This window comes from Phocoena phocoena, chromosome 5 (genome assembly GCF_963924675.1).
Source record: "Phocoena phocoena chromosome 5, mPhoPho1.1, whole genome shotgun sequence".
NCBI lineage: Eukaryota > Metazoa > Chordata > Mammalia > Artiodactyla > Phocoenidae > Phocoena > Phocoena phocoena.
This window is the reverse complement of record NC_089223.1, coordinates 91,526,252-91,540,757: the sequence shown is the minus strand read 5'-3', so window position 1 is coordinate 91,540,757 and position 14,506 is coordinate 91,526,252. Positions and strand designations below refer to the sequence as shown.

The 14,506-nt window shown below is 38.9% G+C and overlaps 1 protein-coding gene across 2 annotated transcripts in view; it reads right to left on the bottom strand.

Moving 5' to 3' along the window:
- Positions 1 to 14,506, bottom strand: part of KCNIP4 (potassium voltage-gated channel interacting protein 4) — a 1,210,338-nt gene that overhangs the window by 225,275 nt on the left and 970,557 nt on the right. Inside the window, exon 1 of one of the 2 annotated variants that reach the window (XM_065878087.1) lies at positions 13,731 to 13,842. The exons of the other annotated variant lie outside the window; for it this stretch is intronic. Within the exon in view, the coding sequence (XP_065734159.1) occupies positions 13,731 to 13,842 (112 nt within the window). Of the gene's footprint in view, positions 1 to 13,730; positions 13,843 to 14,506 lie in introns of those variants that run through there. 2 annotated transcript variants of the gene reach the window in all.

Below are 14,506 nucleotides of genomic sequence, written 5' to 3'. Positions count from 1 at the left end.
AAGAGAAGGAAATAAGAATGTCATTAAGTAAGTTTTACCTCTCTACTTGGGATCTGCCTCTACTCTTTCCCAGCATAGTTACGAATGTAGTCAGCACTCATCCATATTTAGGAGAAGGTACACAAAGAAGCAAAGCAAGGAAAGGATGGCCAGTTAGTCAATTCCTATCCTATATCCCTGCCTATACCTGGTATTGGCCTCAGACCAATAATCTTGGTACCTCAGAATCCATAATGTACTTGATGCATCAGCAGACTTTCTGTGTCTTTGCTGTGTAAAACATAAGCCACATCCCAGAGTGAAGAACATAGCACTGCAAGGAAACACCACGAATGGAATGACACCATTTATAATGAAATGATTGGAAGTTCTCTAAGAGGAGGTGACATGGTGTAGACGTCATGGCATAAGATCTCAAGCAATCCTTGTCCACTTGAAAAACTTCCCTCCCTTCCCAGCCTGAGAAAATGTATTTAAAGGAGTTGACAGACTTTCCTTAAATAATTGTTCTAGGATTTAAATTGTTCCCTAAAGAACAGACATTTCAGGTCCTTCTGGAATGTGGTAGGGTGAGGAGATGTGCTTCATGGAAATATTTCTAGACTCACCTTAGAGAGCCACTGGCAAAAATAGTTCTTACTGTTGTAAAATGTGTGTATTTGAAATATATTAGCAAGGCAGGTCAACTCTGAAGTTTACAAAGATTTTGCAACTACACGGTTTCTTTGCTGATTTTGCATTTCCCTTGAAAACACCTACAAAATGCTACGCTATATCTTAGTTTTATTGTTGTTGTATTCTAGAAGAGATATATAAGAATACTGAAGCCAGCTTACTATTTTGAGCATTACATTTTTAGTCTAAAATCTTGTTAGGGACCTACAGCTTATGTGCAAATTTGTAACAGAGGTATATTTTCTAAAAAGAATTTTAGCTATGCAACCTCTATTGTCATGAAAGAAGGCATTTGGCTAATTCCCTCTGTGGCTCCTCGAACATTTGCAATAACAGGAAGGAGTTAATTCTGCTTTTCACTCAGGTGATGTTTAAAAGCTTCTGCTAATTTCTTCTTCAAGGCACCAGTGATATTTAGGAATTGCTGAATATAGTGAAGACAGACGTAGGATTTGGGTGTTTGTTCAGGTGCTTCTGGCTTCTAATTATTTTATCATTATCCATTTTTCCCTATAATTTGTTTAAATTTGGTATCACATCATCAATATATCTCATTGCTGCCGGGTCTTCAGTATTCTCCTGTTTATTCATGAGAGAGTTTCTGTGACCAAGTCATTAATAACCATGAGTTTACTGAGATATAAAGTCACTCATGTACTTAATTCTATTCAAATGGATGTCTGGGAAAGCACTTGCCCCCAGTATACTACCTTGATCTTACTAATCTAGGAACCTTAGAGTATTTCTTTACTTGTAGAGATTTAGAAACAAACAAACAAGCAAACAAACAAAACAAAAAAGTTAGCACTTACGAAGAAGGTTAGAGTGGAAAAAACATGAGTTCTAGCTTCTGAAGTCTGTGGTTGATTCCAACTCTGCTGTTTGGTTTCTCAGAAATGAGACAAGTTTCTTAGCTCCTTTGAACAAATTTCCTCACCTATAAAAGTGGTTATTGAAAATACCTGTGAACTATCTGATACGTGGCAGAACCCAGCATAGTATAAGTTGCAACACAAAGTACTCAGAATCAGCATAAAGAAAATTACGTTTTTGACAGCTCTGTTCACAATGTTTAGGAGCCTTTCTACCTAAACTGGTTTTGTAAGAAGAGGGGAGACTGAAACAATAATTAGAAAATTTGAGTTACAATAGGGTGTGTGCCTTGTCTCAAAATTATTCTATGATTCAAAATCACTCTATGGTTTTGAAGATCTATGAAGCTGACATTTTGATGACCTCTATTTTATGGATGAGGAAACTGAAGTTCAAGAAGTTTGGTGATTTACATAGGGCCAACAGCCAGCATGTTTCAGGGGTGGGATTTGACCAGTGTCTGTCTATTTTCAAGGCTCAGTGTCTCCTAACGTGAATGCTGCCCTGCCTCTACAGCCAAGTTCTACCATTAATTCACAAAGGAACTCTGTGTAGCTCATTACTTTATCATGACATGTAATAGGAGGGAGTTTGACTGCATGGGCTTTCATATCTTCTTACTCCAAAGATCTATGATTCTTAGTTCCAGACTTTGTCACATAAACAAGATATCACACATTCTTACTTGAGATGAACACAAGCATACCTCTAAAAAGAGACATTACTCTCGCTCCCTGCTATTTAAATGTATCTCAGTAAAATGCATATATTAGTAAGGCTCAGGAAACATTTATTAATAATAGCAATAATTTTATGTATTCCAATTTTCCTCCTAAATCCATACAGGCCCAGGTATTACTTCATCTAGAAAAAAAAAAAAAAAAGCCATGTTTTTTTTTCAATAAATAATCTGATGCCTACTAAATGCCACTCTTGATGGTTGTGATGGGCATGATCATTGTTAAGAAGTGGAGATCATTTCATAAAGGAAGTGCATCTTGACTGACAAGAAAGCAGAACAAGAAGAGCATCTTCAGGCTACAATGTGAAGTTCATATCTGCACATAATTATGATTCTTAATGTTAGATTAAAAAGCATTAGCAATTCAGCCCTAAGACACAGTTTCTTAACATTGAGTTTGCCAACATGGTCCTCAGTGCCCACCTTCAGAATGTCCCCTGATCAACAGCAGATGGTGACAGTGCAGTGAGCACAAAAGCCTGGGCACTCCTACATTACAGACGGGCAAGTAAATTTGTGCCACCACTTTGAAAAGCAATTTGATCTTAAATATGTGCTAGGATACATGAAACAGCCCGTTCTCTTGTTCCATTAATTTTTCTTCTAAGACTCTATCCTAAGAACATAATTCTAAATATGTAAGCAACTTCACACACAAAGATTCTATTAAAGAATTTTTCAAATACTGTATAAAATGCAAATAACTTACATGTCCTAAAATCAGGGTAAGTAAATTATATTGTACACATTTATAGAATATAATGTAGGCATTAAAATATTTATGAAGGACCTATAATCTAATATAAAAAGATTTCTGCTCCACTGTTGAATTTAAACTACATAAACTTTTTTACATACAGTATTATTAAGTTTAAAGGAACAAAATATTACCAATGGTTATTCTTTGAATGGTGGGATTATGGGCATTTTATTCATATTTCTTTCTTTCTGTATATTTATAAACTTCTTACAATGATTGTTTATTACTTTTGTAATGGAAAATCATTCCCTTTCTCACCATTCAGGTTTGATTTCCAATGCTATAATCTTTTCACACTTAAATGCAGTTTAGTGAATTAAAAATATATGTATATAAAAAGACTTTATATGTGTATATAAAAACACAAATTATGTTTGATCATACCTCAACACAGTGGTTCTCAACCCGGTGAGAGGTACTTTTGCCTGCCCTTCTTCCCCTCGCGGGATTCAGCAGTGCCCGGAGACACTTCTGGTCGTCAAAGTTTGCGGAAAGGTGCTGCTGGCATTTTGTAGGTAGAGGCCAGGGATGCTGCCAATAGCTCTAGCATGCAGAGGACAGCACGCTCAACAAAAAGTCACCCAGTCAAAAATGTCAATAGTGCTGAAGTTAAGAAAGCCTGCCTTAAACAACATGTTTAAACATTACATTCATTCAAGACTGTAATGGGAACTCTGGGTTTATTACCAGAACCTCTGAATACACTTGCCTATCTATCATCACTCCATCCATCTACTCAATCCCACAGACACTGAGGGTACAGAGACAAGTGCTCTGCCTATGTGGTGCTTGAAGTTTAGTAGAAGAGAAAGGCATAGAAATCAAGTTTAATGTAATTTGAAGTGCTAAGGCAGAGTGCTTTGGGATAACAGATATGGGTACTTCATCCAGTTAGGTGGTTCCTGAGCTGAGCTTAAAGGATAAGTAGTAGTTAATCAGGTGAGGGGCAATGAGAATTTTATTCTAGAAGGAGGGACAGTCATAATTCAGGGAAAGGCATGACACATGAAATAGCATGGGGTGCTTGGGAAATAATGAGTTTGATAGCCTTGGAACATAAAATGGGCCCAGGTGAGGGTGGGGAAGGGGCACAGAGGCCTCAGGGCCAGAGCATCGTTTTCTGCTTCAGGAAGTCAAGAAATGCTTCCCAGAGAAGGAAGAATATGAACTATGATTTGAAGGTTGAAAAGATGTCTCCAGGAATATGAGGAGGGAAGGGCATTCTGGGAGAGAGAACAGTATATGCAGAAGTATGGTAGCTGGAGACCACACAAAATGCTCAGGGAACTTAAGTTTAGTGTTGCTGAAACATAAAGTTGGGAAGAAAGAGGGAAAAAAAAGGAGAAATGACTAGAGATGAGATCAGTCAGATAGGCACTGGTCTGACAGTGACCTTTGTATTATATGCAAAGACACGGAGATTTTATTTTATAAGTGAAACAGAAGAATCTTGAGTATCAGCTCAGTCGCATGTCTGGAAAGATTTCCCTTTTAAGAATATGAAGTCAGGTTGGAAGAAAGTGGGATGGGGATGGTGTTAAGATGAGATACGTGTATTGATTTAAAGGGACAAGCTATCAAAGATGCAGTGAGAAACCCACTGATACATATTTGTTGTGCTTCCATGATATACTTTGTACTGCTCTGGACCCTATGGAAATACTGGGAAAATTCACTCTGTGCTGAGGTAGAGTGTTTTCTTCTCTGGCTGAGGAGAACATAAATGAACACCAAGTAAACGACTTGGGGAACAGTGCATGAAGGTCTGTTATTATCAAGTATAACTTGTATGACATACATCAGGACTGACTGAATTCAGATTAAGGAGGAACTGTGGTATTAGAGAGAGGGTAGGTTTTGATCTGGGCTGAAATGGGGAAATATGGGTGGCATTTGGGTAAGAGAAGGCATTGTGGGAGAAAAGGGAAGAATGGGAGGGAAGACTTAGAAACTGGGATCAACACAAAGTGTCCTTGAAAATGTGAAACTAGGTTATATCAACTGTCTGTAGTTCCCAAGGATGTGTGATGCTGAGTGCTTAAAAGTGTCACTCAGATTCAGCTCAAAGGTCACCTCTATGAGTCCTTTCTGATGTTCCCCACCTTCTAAATAGTACTGGTCAGTCTCTTCTTATGTCCCCCTACGCCTTGCAAAGATGTGAGACCAGGAAAATTTACTAAACCAATTTGTCTGTGTGTAAACCCCTCTTAGCTAAAACTATGCCTTTAAGTTCCCAATTACTAGCACCGTTAAGTTCCCAGTACAGTGCCTGGTACACAGATCACTTTTAAGAACCTTCATTTCATGGATGATTGAATAAACAATCATGTTTAATAATAGGTATGATGGAAGTTAAGAACAAAGACAGCAATGATACTAACTCTGTCAGTAATACAAAGTATTTGGTGAGCTCTGTGTTCCAGTCACTGTGCTAAACTTAATTTTAAGAAATATCATTTAATTTACTTCTCACAATAATCCTATGAGGTAGCTACTATTATTCTCCCCATTTTTGAGAGAACCGACGTTCAGGGTGGTTATAAACTTTGTCCAAGACCATGTGGACAGTCAAAAGCAGAGCTGTGAACTGACTTCAAGTCAGTCTCACTTCAAAAAAAATGAAATTCACCACTATTTATAGATTTTTCATTTTCAAGAGAATTCAGACTTAAGGTGATTTTACTTTTTAAAACCTTTGTTGATTCAATGTATTTGTCCTCGACGCATAAGACTCAATGTAAGACAAGAGTCGGACGACCAGTTTACTTTGAAGAGTTGAAATGTGTCTTTAACAAACCCACAAGATAAGCGTTTATAAACTCAATGAAAAAAGCATAATGTCTTCCTTGTCCAAGAGGCAATGAAACCTAAACAAAAATCAGTGAGAAGGGGGGACCCTAATTGTCTAGCCCCAGCATTGACTCATTGTGTAACACAATCATGTTGATGGCTTAATTTACATAACAACCCTCTAAATTGGCCTAGAAATTGTAAAATTAGGGGAAGGGAAAACACTGCACAAACACATACACCCTAATTCAAATCACTTGCTAATTTGGCAGATAATTCCATCAACCCAAAAGGAAAGACTAGACCCCCATCCACTCAATGAGACTAAGGACTCAGAAAAACCTAGATAAGTTTCCAAAAGGCGACATCTTACCAACCTGAGACCCCTTCTCAATGGGTTCCTTTATTGCCAACTCTAGTGTAGGGGCTGGCAAATTACAGTGAAAGGTCAAGTCCAGCCTGCTACCTGTTTTTGATCTTTCAGTGGTATTGTTTTACGTTTACAATGGTTAAAAAATAAAATTCTGTGACACATGAACATTGTATGAAATTCAGATTTGAGTGTTATTGGAAGACAGGCACACACATTCAGTTTTATATCTTTCGTGCTACAACAACAAAGCTGAGCAGTTATAACGGACTTCATGACCCACCAAGTTTAAAATACTTAACATATAACAAGATGACTGACAACTGTTCTAGAATAAAGCTCAGCAGGTAGGTGCCAAAGAACTCAGTGAAGAAATCATTGCAAACATCATGGGTTTGGCCTTTCAGATTTATTGCCTAACTCAGTGGTTCTCAAAGTGTGTGCCCTGGAACAGCAGTCTAAAGTGAGAAATCATTAGAAATGCAGCTTCTCAGACGCTAACCTAGATCTACTGAATCTGAAACTCTTAGGGTGAGGAAGAGCAATCTGTATTCCAACACACCATCTAGGTGATTTTGATACACGTAAAGTTTGAGAACTGCTGACATAACTCAAGGAACGTGTTATCTTTTCATAATTACAAGAAAGGCATTTATTGGCTTCTATTTGTATCCCAAGCACTGAGCTAGATATTTCACTTATATGTTTGTATGCCCTACAACAATCCTGAAAGGCTGGGCTTATTAGCCTCATTTTACAGAAGGAACTCGAACTCAGGAAGGTTAAGTAATTGGTTGAGAGTTACTGAATTAGGATTTAAACTCAGAGTTTCACTTGCCCTCACTTTACTCTGCCCTCTCCCTTATCATGTATGAGAGAAAGCAGCTCCTTAGACCGTGAGAGAGCTGCCCAGGTTTATCAGGTAGGCTTTGGCATTCTCTTGTTGAATATAAACAATTTCACAGAGTACTAACATCAGACAAGACCACTGTGTACCTATGGATCAAGAAAAAAACAAGACCACTCTGTAATCAAGGCTGAGAAGAGGACAAACATGAACTTCGTTTAAACCACAAAAATAACCAAGTATCCACCATTCTAGCTAACGTAGCTTGCTTTTTGCCAATTACAGCTTTAGCCTTTTTGTCTAGTTTTTGCTACCTGTACGTAAGATTTATTAAGCCAATGACCCTGGATTACTGACTTCACTGAACAAAGCCCTGCTTCCTAAATCATAATCCTCTAACACAAGCTCGAATCCAGAAGTCCTTTCTAACACTCTATTACCGAGATGCCCCACAGTTCTCCACAGTGTGTGTTCTCCTTTTCCGCAAAAAGTAACGAAGCCAAATTGTTTGACCACAGGTGTGTTCCTGGTTTTTTTTGGCTGGAAGTCATTGAAATGTACAACTCCTCCACCCTCACCCCTCCTCACTAAGATTCCACCTCTCTGCTCCAGGCTGGGGTGGGAAATGGGTTCCCAAAGTAAGCAAAACTAAAACAATAATAGTCCCCAAACCAATCAGTACCAAGCACATTGCCAGGTTCAGAGCAGACATTTACATGGATTAATTATATCTCAAGTGGATTAATGGGCTTTTTAGAACCAAGCTGATTACAATAATGACTTCAGGAAGCTGCCTTTTTTTCCCTTTAAATTACAGTTTAAATTCCTATTTTTAGCTTCCAGTCTTTACTTATCAAAGTCTTTTGATCCCTCAACTCATCAGATTTCAAATACCACCATCTTTGTGTAGCCTTCCCTGAAATTTTCCAACTGGATGAGATGCTCTTCTCTTTGTGTTTTCTAAAGGCCTTGCTCCCCCCACCAGACACTTCTTCATCTTGGATTAGTTATTCAGGAGCTGTTTGGTCTTTAATTTGGAAACTTCCTAAGAACGGTAAAATGCCCCATGTCCTTTATTCCCCTTCACACAGTAGGGGCTTAGTAGATATTTGTTCAATTTCACTTAGAAATCCAAGTTGTAGTTGTTGTTTTTTCCCAGTTATGGAATTGAAAGGGCTACTTTCCCAGCCCAATCAAAGTCCATCTAAGCTGGGCTTTTTCAGCTCTCTGCTGGACGTCTGATTTGAAATTATCTCCCAGGGCCATAAGGTTCTAACGAACAGCTACCTCAGATGCTTTTGGTGTGTGGTTTATCTCTGCTTTGCAGGGTAATATTGATGTTAAATCTTTCTAGGAGAGAAAAAAAGAAAGTAAAACAATCGTAATCAACCAATCAACAGTTTCCAAGTTACTTTGGAAACTTGAAGGAGGCACTAGAGGCTCTCAAGTATGGAGCACAAGTAGGAGTGCACTGGTACTATTACTGCATGGGAGTAAATTACACTCAGGCCATCATTTTTTTAGTATGTTCTACATATCAAGCATTGTGCTGGACAGCAAGGTTAATTATATAATCAAGGAGAGGGACGAAAACTATGTTTATTTCCCTTTACATTTTTTTCTGTTTTTGTGCCAGGAATTCCACATTTTATACCATGTTCCTATCTTGGTATTACCTCACCCAGTACCCCGCATGTAGAACTTGTGCAAGCAACTTTCTGGCATATGAATTTGATAAACTTCTCTTTATCCATTAAAAACCCAGCTTAGAAATCATGTCCTCTGGGGAGTCATCTCTGATCACTTCTATCTCTTCCACTTGGGCTTAATTACTTTCCATTCTTTATACCTCGGACTCGTACTGATTTAGCTACCGTAATGTATTGCATTTTCTTTGTTTATACTCTACATACCCTTATACAACTGAGAGTTTCCTTGAGGGTAGCAACTACTTTTAATTCATCTTTGTATACTGGACCTAGCAGAGTGCCTGGCATATTGTAGACAGATGAGAAACAATAAATGTAAGCCACTGCGGAAACACAAATAACAAAGTATTGGTAATTATTGAAGTTGTATGATGGGTACGTCAAAGTCCATTATACTATTCTCTACACGTTTTGTGTGTAAAATTTTCCAAAATAAATGTTCAAAGTAATTGAAGACCTTGCAAGGTGTCAGATGTATCTTTCAAAATTTTTAAATTCCCACCGTAAATGAAGCTACTATATTGGTAACTACAACCTCTGTGTGCCCCAGATTTCTTTTTTTTTTTTCTCATAAGAAATACATTTGAGGCCAAACAACATTGCCCTGAAATAAAAAACAATTACGCCATTTGAGAACAGGTGCAGGTCAAGAGTATTAAACATGAGTTTCTGGAAAAACTGGAAACTGACCTTTCACATTAAATATCTTGTCGAGGAGGGCAATCTGTGGAATTTTGCCCATGTTGTCTCCCACCTAAATTGTTCCAGAAGCATAACTGGTACCTCTGCTTCCACTCTCTTACCTCTGAACTCACCTTCACCTACTCCCAGGCTGACGCACCTGAAACACTGGTCTGCCACATCGCTCATTATTTCCCCAAAGCTGAAGACTTTGAGCAAATGGCTCTTCACCAGTGAGAGAATGTGTCCTCTCAGCATTCACCCCAATGGACGCCTTCAGACACATCTCATTTCAACATTCTGATGCCCGCGTGCTACAAGCTGCTGCTCTTCTCCATGAAAGCTACCCTCGGTCAGTGCTCAGGGTCACAATTCCAGCTCTTTGTTCAGCCTGGAATGTTATTTCCCCATTCTCCCATGTGGGAACTCCTTCTCACACTCTAAGTCCTATACAACTGGTTTTTTCCTCCGTGAAACCTTCCCTTGAGCCCTTTCCAGAATGTTCTACTTCATTTGTGCCTCTACTGGCCATTTCTTGGGTTTGTGCCCAGAGCTTATTTCTCCTGTCTTTTTAGGTAATTAGTCTCCCTTTCTAGAATGTAAGGTTACTGAGAGTTCATTCCTTCAGTGTTCATCTTGTCCCTTCCCACCAACTCAGTCAATGCCTAAGAGAGGCCCCGCCCACATTTAGAATCCAATAAGCTATATATTACATGCCACACTGTGAAATGATGAGATTAATCTTGTGAGTGTTCCTCCTCCTTCCCTTTATTAATGAGTGGATATATGTAAAACCTCAATTCATTATATTAAAATCCCATTAGTCACTTTAATCCTCTTTACAAATTGCTTTTGCTCCCTAAACCTTGAATTTTAACTGGAAGAGAATTATTTTTTAAAGTAGGGCTTTATTGAAATCAGAATCTAATTTAGGTGGGAGCAGAAATGTTTCTCTTTACCTTTTCCTATTCATGGCTAATTCTCACTAGCCATTGTAGATAATAATAAAGTAACACTGCTTTATCTTGACACTAATACAGAAGCTCTCATTCATACAGGCTCAGAACGACTTTCTAAGTTAATCGATCCACAGAGTCACACTAGAGAAAATACTCCACAATGGTACCAGTGAAGAATCATTGCCCCCTGAGGACAGGTGAAAGTTTGATGTTTCCTAAAAGAAGCTCATAGTTCTGCTCTGGGCCTCATCTTTACTTCTCCACCAAAAAGAGTGGCTAATTCTCTGGCCATTTTCTGGGCTATATTTTCTAAGTGGTACAATCGCAGTTAAATGTTTGGCAATCTACATTGGGAAAGCCCTTTTTGGCCTTTTTATCATTTGCAGGTAGAAAGGATGAAGGACTTGATAATCTAATATTTTGTGGCTTGCTCTGTAAAGGCTTTTTTTCTTCTATCTCCACTTGACTGGTGATCAAAAAGTTCTGTTTCTGCTTGGAGAGTGCCCCAATCTGAGAAAACAGAGACAGGAGGCCTAGGCTAGAACTCTAACGATTTCAGTGGGTCTCATTGTTGGATTCCACTTGGGCTAGCCATTCATGGACATTGAATATGTCACAGATGGTCAAAATTCAGGGCAGGTCTTCGAGGGAAAGGGGCTCAGGAAACCATATGGCTTGCTTCTATTCTAATCCTGCCTCTAAAGTCATTAGTCTGGTTTAGCTCACTTCCATGCCATGCTTGGGTCCTATACTTGGGCTGGGAAATTGTGTAATCTTATTTCCTATGAATGCATTTCCCTCAGATATCTCATAGGGTGTTAGTGGACAGTTCAGTACAAGATTCAGGAATTCAGGAAATTTCCCACCAATGTTTTCGTTAATTCTCTTTCCCAGTATTAGGAAAGAGAAATAAGTGAAAAGTGTGTTGTAGTAGGAAAAGCACTGTATAGGATTCAGCAGTCCTTGGATTCGGTTCTGTCTCTGCTCCCAGTTAAGTGTTGCCTTCTGATAAATCAGTCAACATCTCTGGGTTGCAGTGGTCTTCTATGTAAACTGAGACAGATGGACTAAACCAGTACTTTTTAACATATACTTCAGAACAAAAAAGGTTTTCTTCCCATTTTTTTTCTACTTGTCCAGGAAATATACCTCATGTATGGTGATAACCTGCATCTTTGTTATTTTATCACAACCAAGCCTTGCATATTGAATCCAAAGTTTGCCCGGCTTATTGGACATTTTACACAATATCTTAAATGTGTAGGCACATCATCTCTATATATGCGTGTGTTTAGAAATAAAGATTCATATATGGACATGGATATTATTACTTGGGTATGAATATGAATACCTATCCCAAGAAAGATGTTTCAGACTAGCTCAAAATTCTGTGATTCTATTTGCAGGAGTTAGGTTTACAATTCTACTTTTTGTATTGTTGGAACCCAAATTTGAAGGTTCTGTGAGAAAATCTTTAAGTGACGTAAAACAGCACTTAAAGAATAAAAGCTGAGTTATTTGCAAACTTGGGACTTTTGACTTTAAATGTCTACGTTACCAACACTGGCAATAAAAGAACTGTGCGCTATCTTATAGGGCTGTGAAAGTTGACTTCCTCGAATACCTCCATGATGGTTTTCCTTAGAGCCTGCTTCATCTAGTTCTGAAACCAAGCCATCTTGAGTATAGTGCACTAAAATTGTGGGCTATGGCTCAACTAAATCCAGAGAACAAAAACTAATATGGAGAAGGAATGAAACAGAAGCAAATTATTCCAATCATAGAAATTGAAATGATCTTATCTGTATTTTGTTAAGTCACCACTAGTGAGTGCACTGAGGCAGAAATCTCAAAATAATGCAAGATTGTTGTGTAGCACTTGGAAAAGTTTGTTTCTGTATTGTTTTCCTTCCAGTAAAAAATGTAAGGTTAAATAAAATTACTCCCACGGTTAAATAAAATTACTGTGTAATATGAGAAAAAGCAGAAATTATTTTCTGAGGTTTTATTTAATCCCATTACAATATTATTCTTATGTGTGCCTGAGCAGAATTTGTCACGGATTGAGAATACTTAAAAGAAGATACGAAAATTGCATGGAACTTTTTCTGTTCTTATAAGGTCTAAACAGTAGAACCTAATGAACCCACTTGTAGAAAAAAGGACTTTCTGAAGATAACATACATTGACCATTATTAACATATTAACAGAAACAACCTGTGTACCGGATGGATATAGTTTGGGATGATGTCATCTTAGCTATCGGGTCTTAGCTCCTTAACTTGGTCAGAAAGATTAGAAGCACGGGCAGGCTTAAATATGTTCCTCACCTTCCCTCATTGCACACAACGTGAGAAGTGAATATTCATAAATAACTCGGCAGTAAAAGATCATATCCTTAGGAACTCCATTCTTTCTTGAGAAGAAAGAAGAGCTTGGATGTAGAACTGACATCAAATAATTAGGGTTTAAATAATTCAAAGCATGTTATTTCAGTAGAAAGATTGTATATGTATATATAAAACTATATATATAACTATATATATATATATATATATATATATAACTATTAAATGGAAGTTAATCAACTCTTTTTACTCCCCAATCGTTGTATAGTAGAATTGATTTGGGTAGTAAAACTTATATTAGATGGATAAAATATTTATTGGTAGCACCAATGCCGTCCTTTGCTTATATGGGTTCCCACTCAAGAGACAAATGAGCAAAGTGGCTTCGTTGGAAAATGTAAATGGAACACTTTTGCAAATTAAGAGTTCATAGCACATTTTTGCTAAGCATTCATTAACTCAATTTTAAATCAAAAGCTTACCCAGACAGAAAAAAAAAAAAGCGTACCCATTTTATATCATAATCAATAACCCAGCTCCACCCCCATACCTCCTAACTAATGAGGCAGTCACATATTTCCCTCACAAATCTGGATACTCCTCCAGAGGATGGAATTACTAATGACATTACGGCGTGGTAGCCAACACGAAACTTGACAACCAAAACAGCAACCTGTATTATCACCCCATAATAGAGAGTCCTAACTTCCCACCTTGGAACTATATTTAACCCATAATATCACCCTAAACTCAAATAGGTTTCAAATAGAAAGATAATGGCACAATACCCCTTCCTTTCCAATGTCAAATATCTGGGTAAACAGAAATGAACTGCCCGGTGCTAGGCGGCTCCATGTCAAGCATGCATATTTTAAAACTTTTACTTTGCGTATTAAGCCTGCTCAACTTCTGCAGCGTCTGTATCCACTTCTGAACCAGACCTGACCAACGGCACAGATGGAAGCGACCACTTTACCTTCCGAAAAATCAATCAGTCCCAGCAAATGAAGCAGCTTCAGAGATGCACATATAATCACAACAATACCCACTGTTTGCAGTCCTTCCGACTCCCACTCGAGAGTCAACATCCTTCAAGCTGGTAGAGCATCCCAGCCTCCGAACCCCTTCGGAGTGGAGGGAGTTAATTAGAGAATCCGAGCAATATCTGGCTTGGAACGAAGACTCACGAGGGGGGAAAGTGAGCAGCTCCTCAAAGATGCACCTGGCAAAGCAGCGGCCCCCCGGGGTGAGGACCGACCTGGGCTGAAGTCCAGGCTCTCATACTGATGCTGGCATTTGCCTGGTAGGGTCCCTCAATCACAGCGCGCCGGCCTTGGGACTCTGCGCTGCAGCCAGCGAGTACTTGGACTTCAGAGCTGCTAGGGAAACATCTGTTGGAGAACCGGGGAGTTTGCTGTGTCCCTGCCGAGAAGAGACACTCCCAGGAAACTTGCCCTGGAGAGCACAGCGGCGCTCCGCGCGCTGACGACGCAGCACCGTGCTGAGAAGAGCTGTCTGCGCGCTAGTTTGCAGCCTGGTAAGCTTGCGAATGTGCTCTTTTTGCCATAGCAACTGCTCTCTCTTCGCGGAGCAAGTTCAACCCGCTCGCTCTCAGGCTGCTAGGAAAAATTCGATTTTGGTGGCTGGTGCCTACAGCCCCTTAAAAAAGCCCCTGCGGAAGCCCATGGGCAGCTTTTCTCGGGAGAAAAGTGCAGGGGCAAAATATCCATGATTCAATGGCTTTTTTCAAGC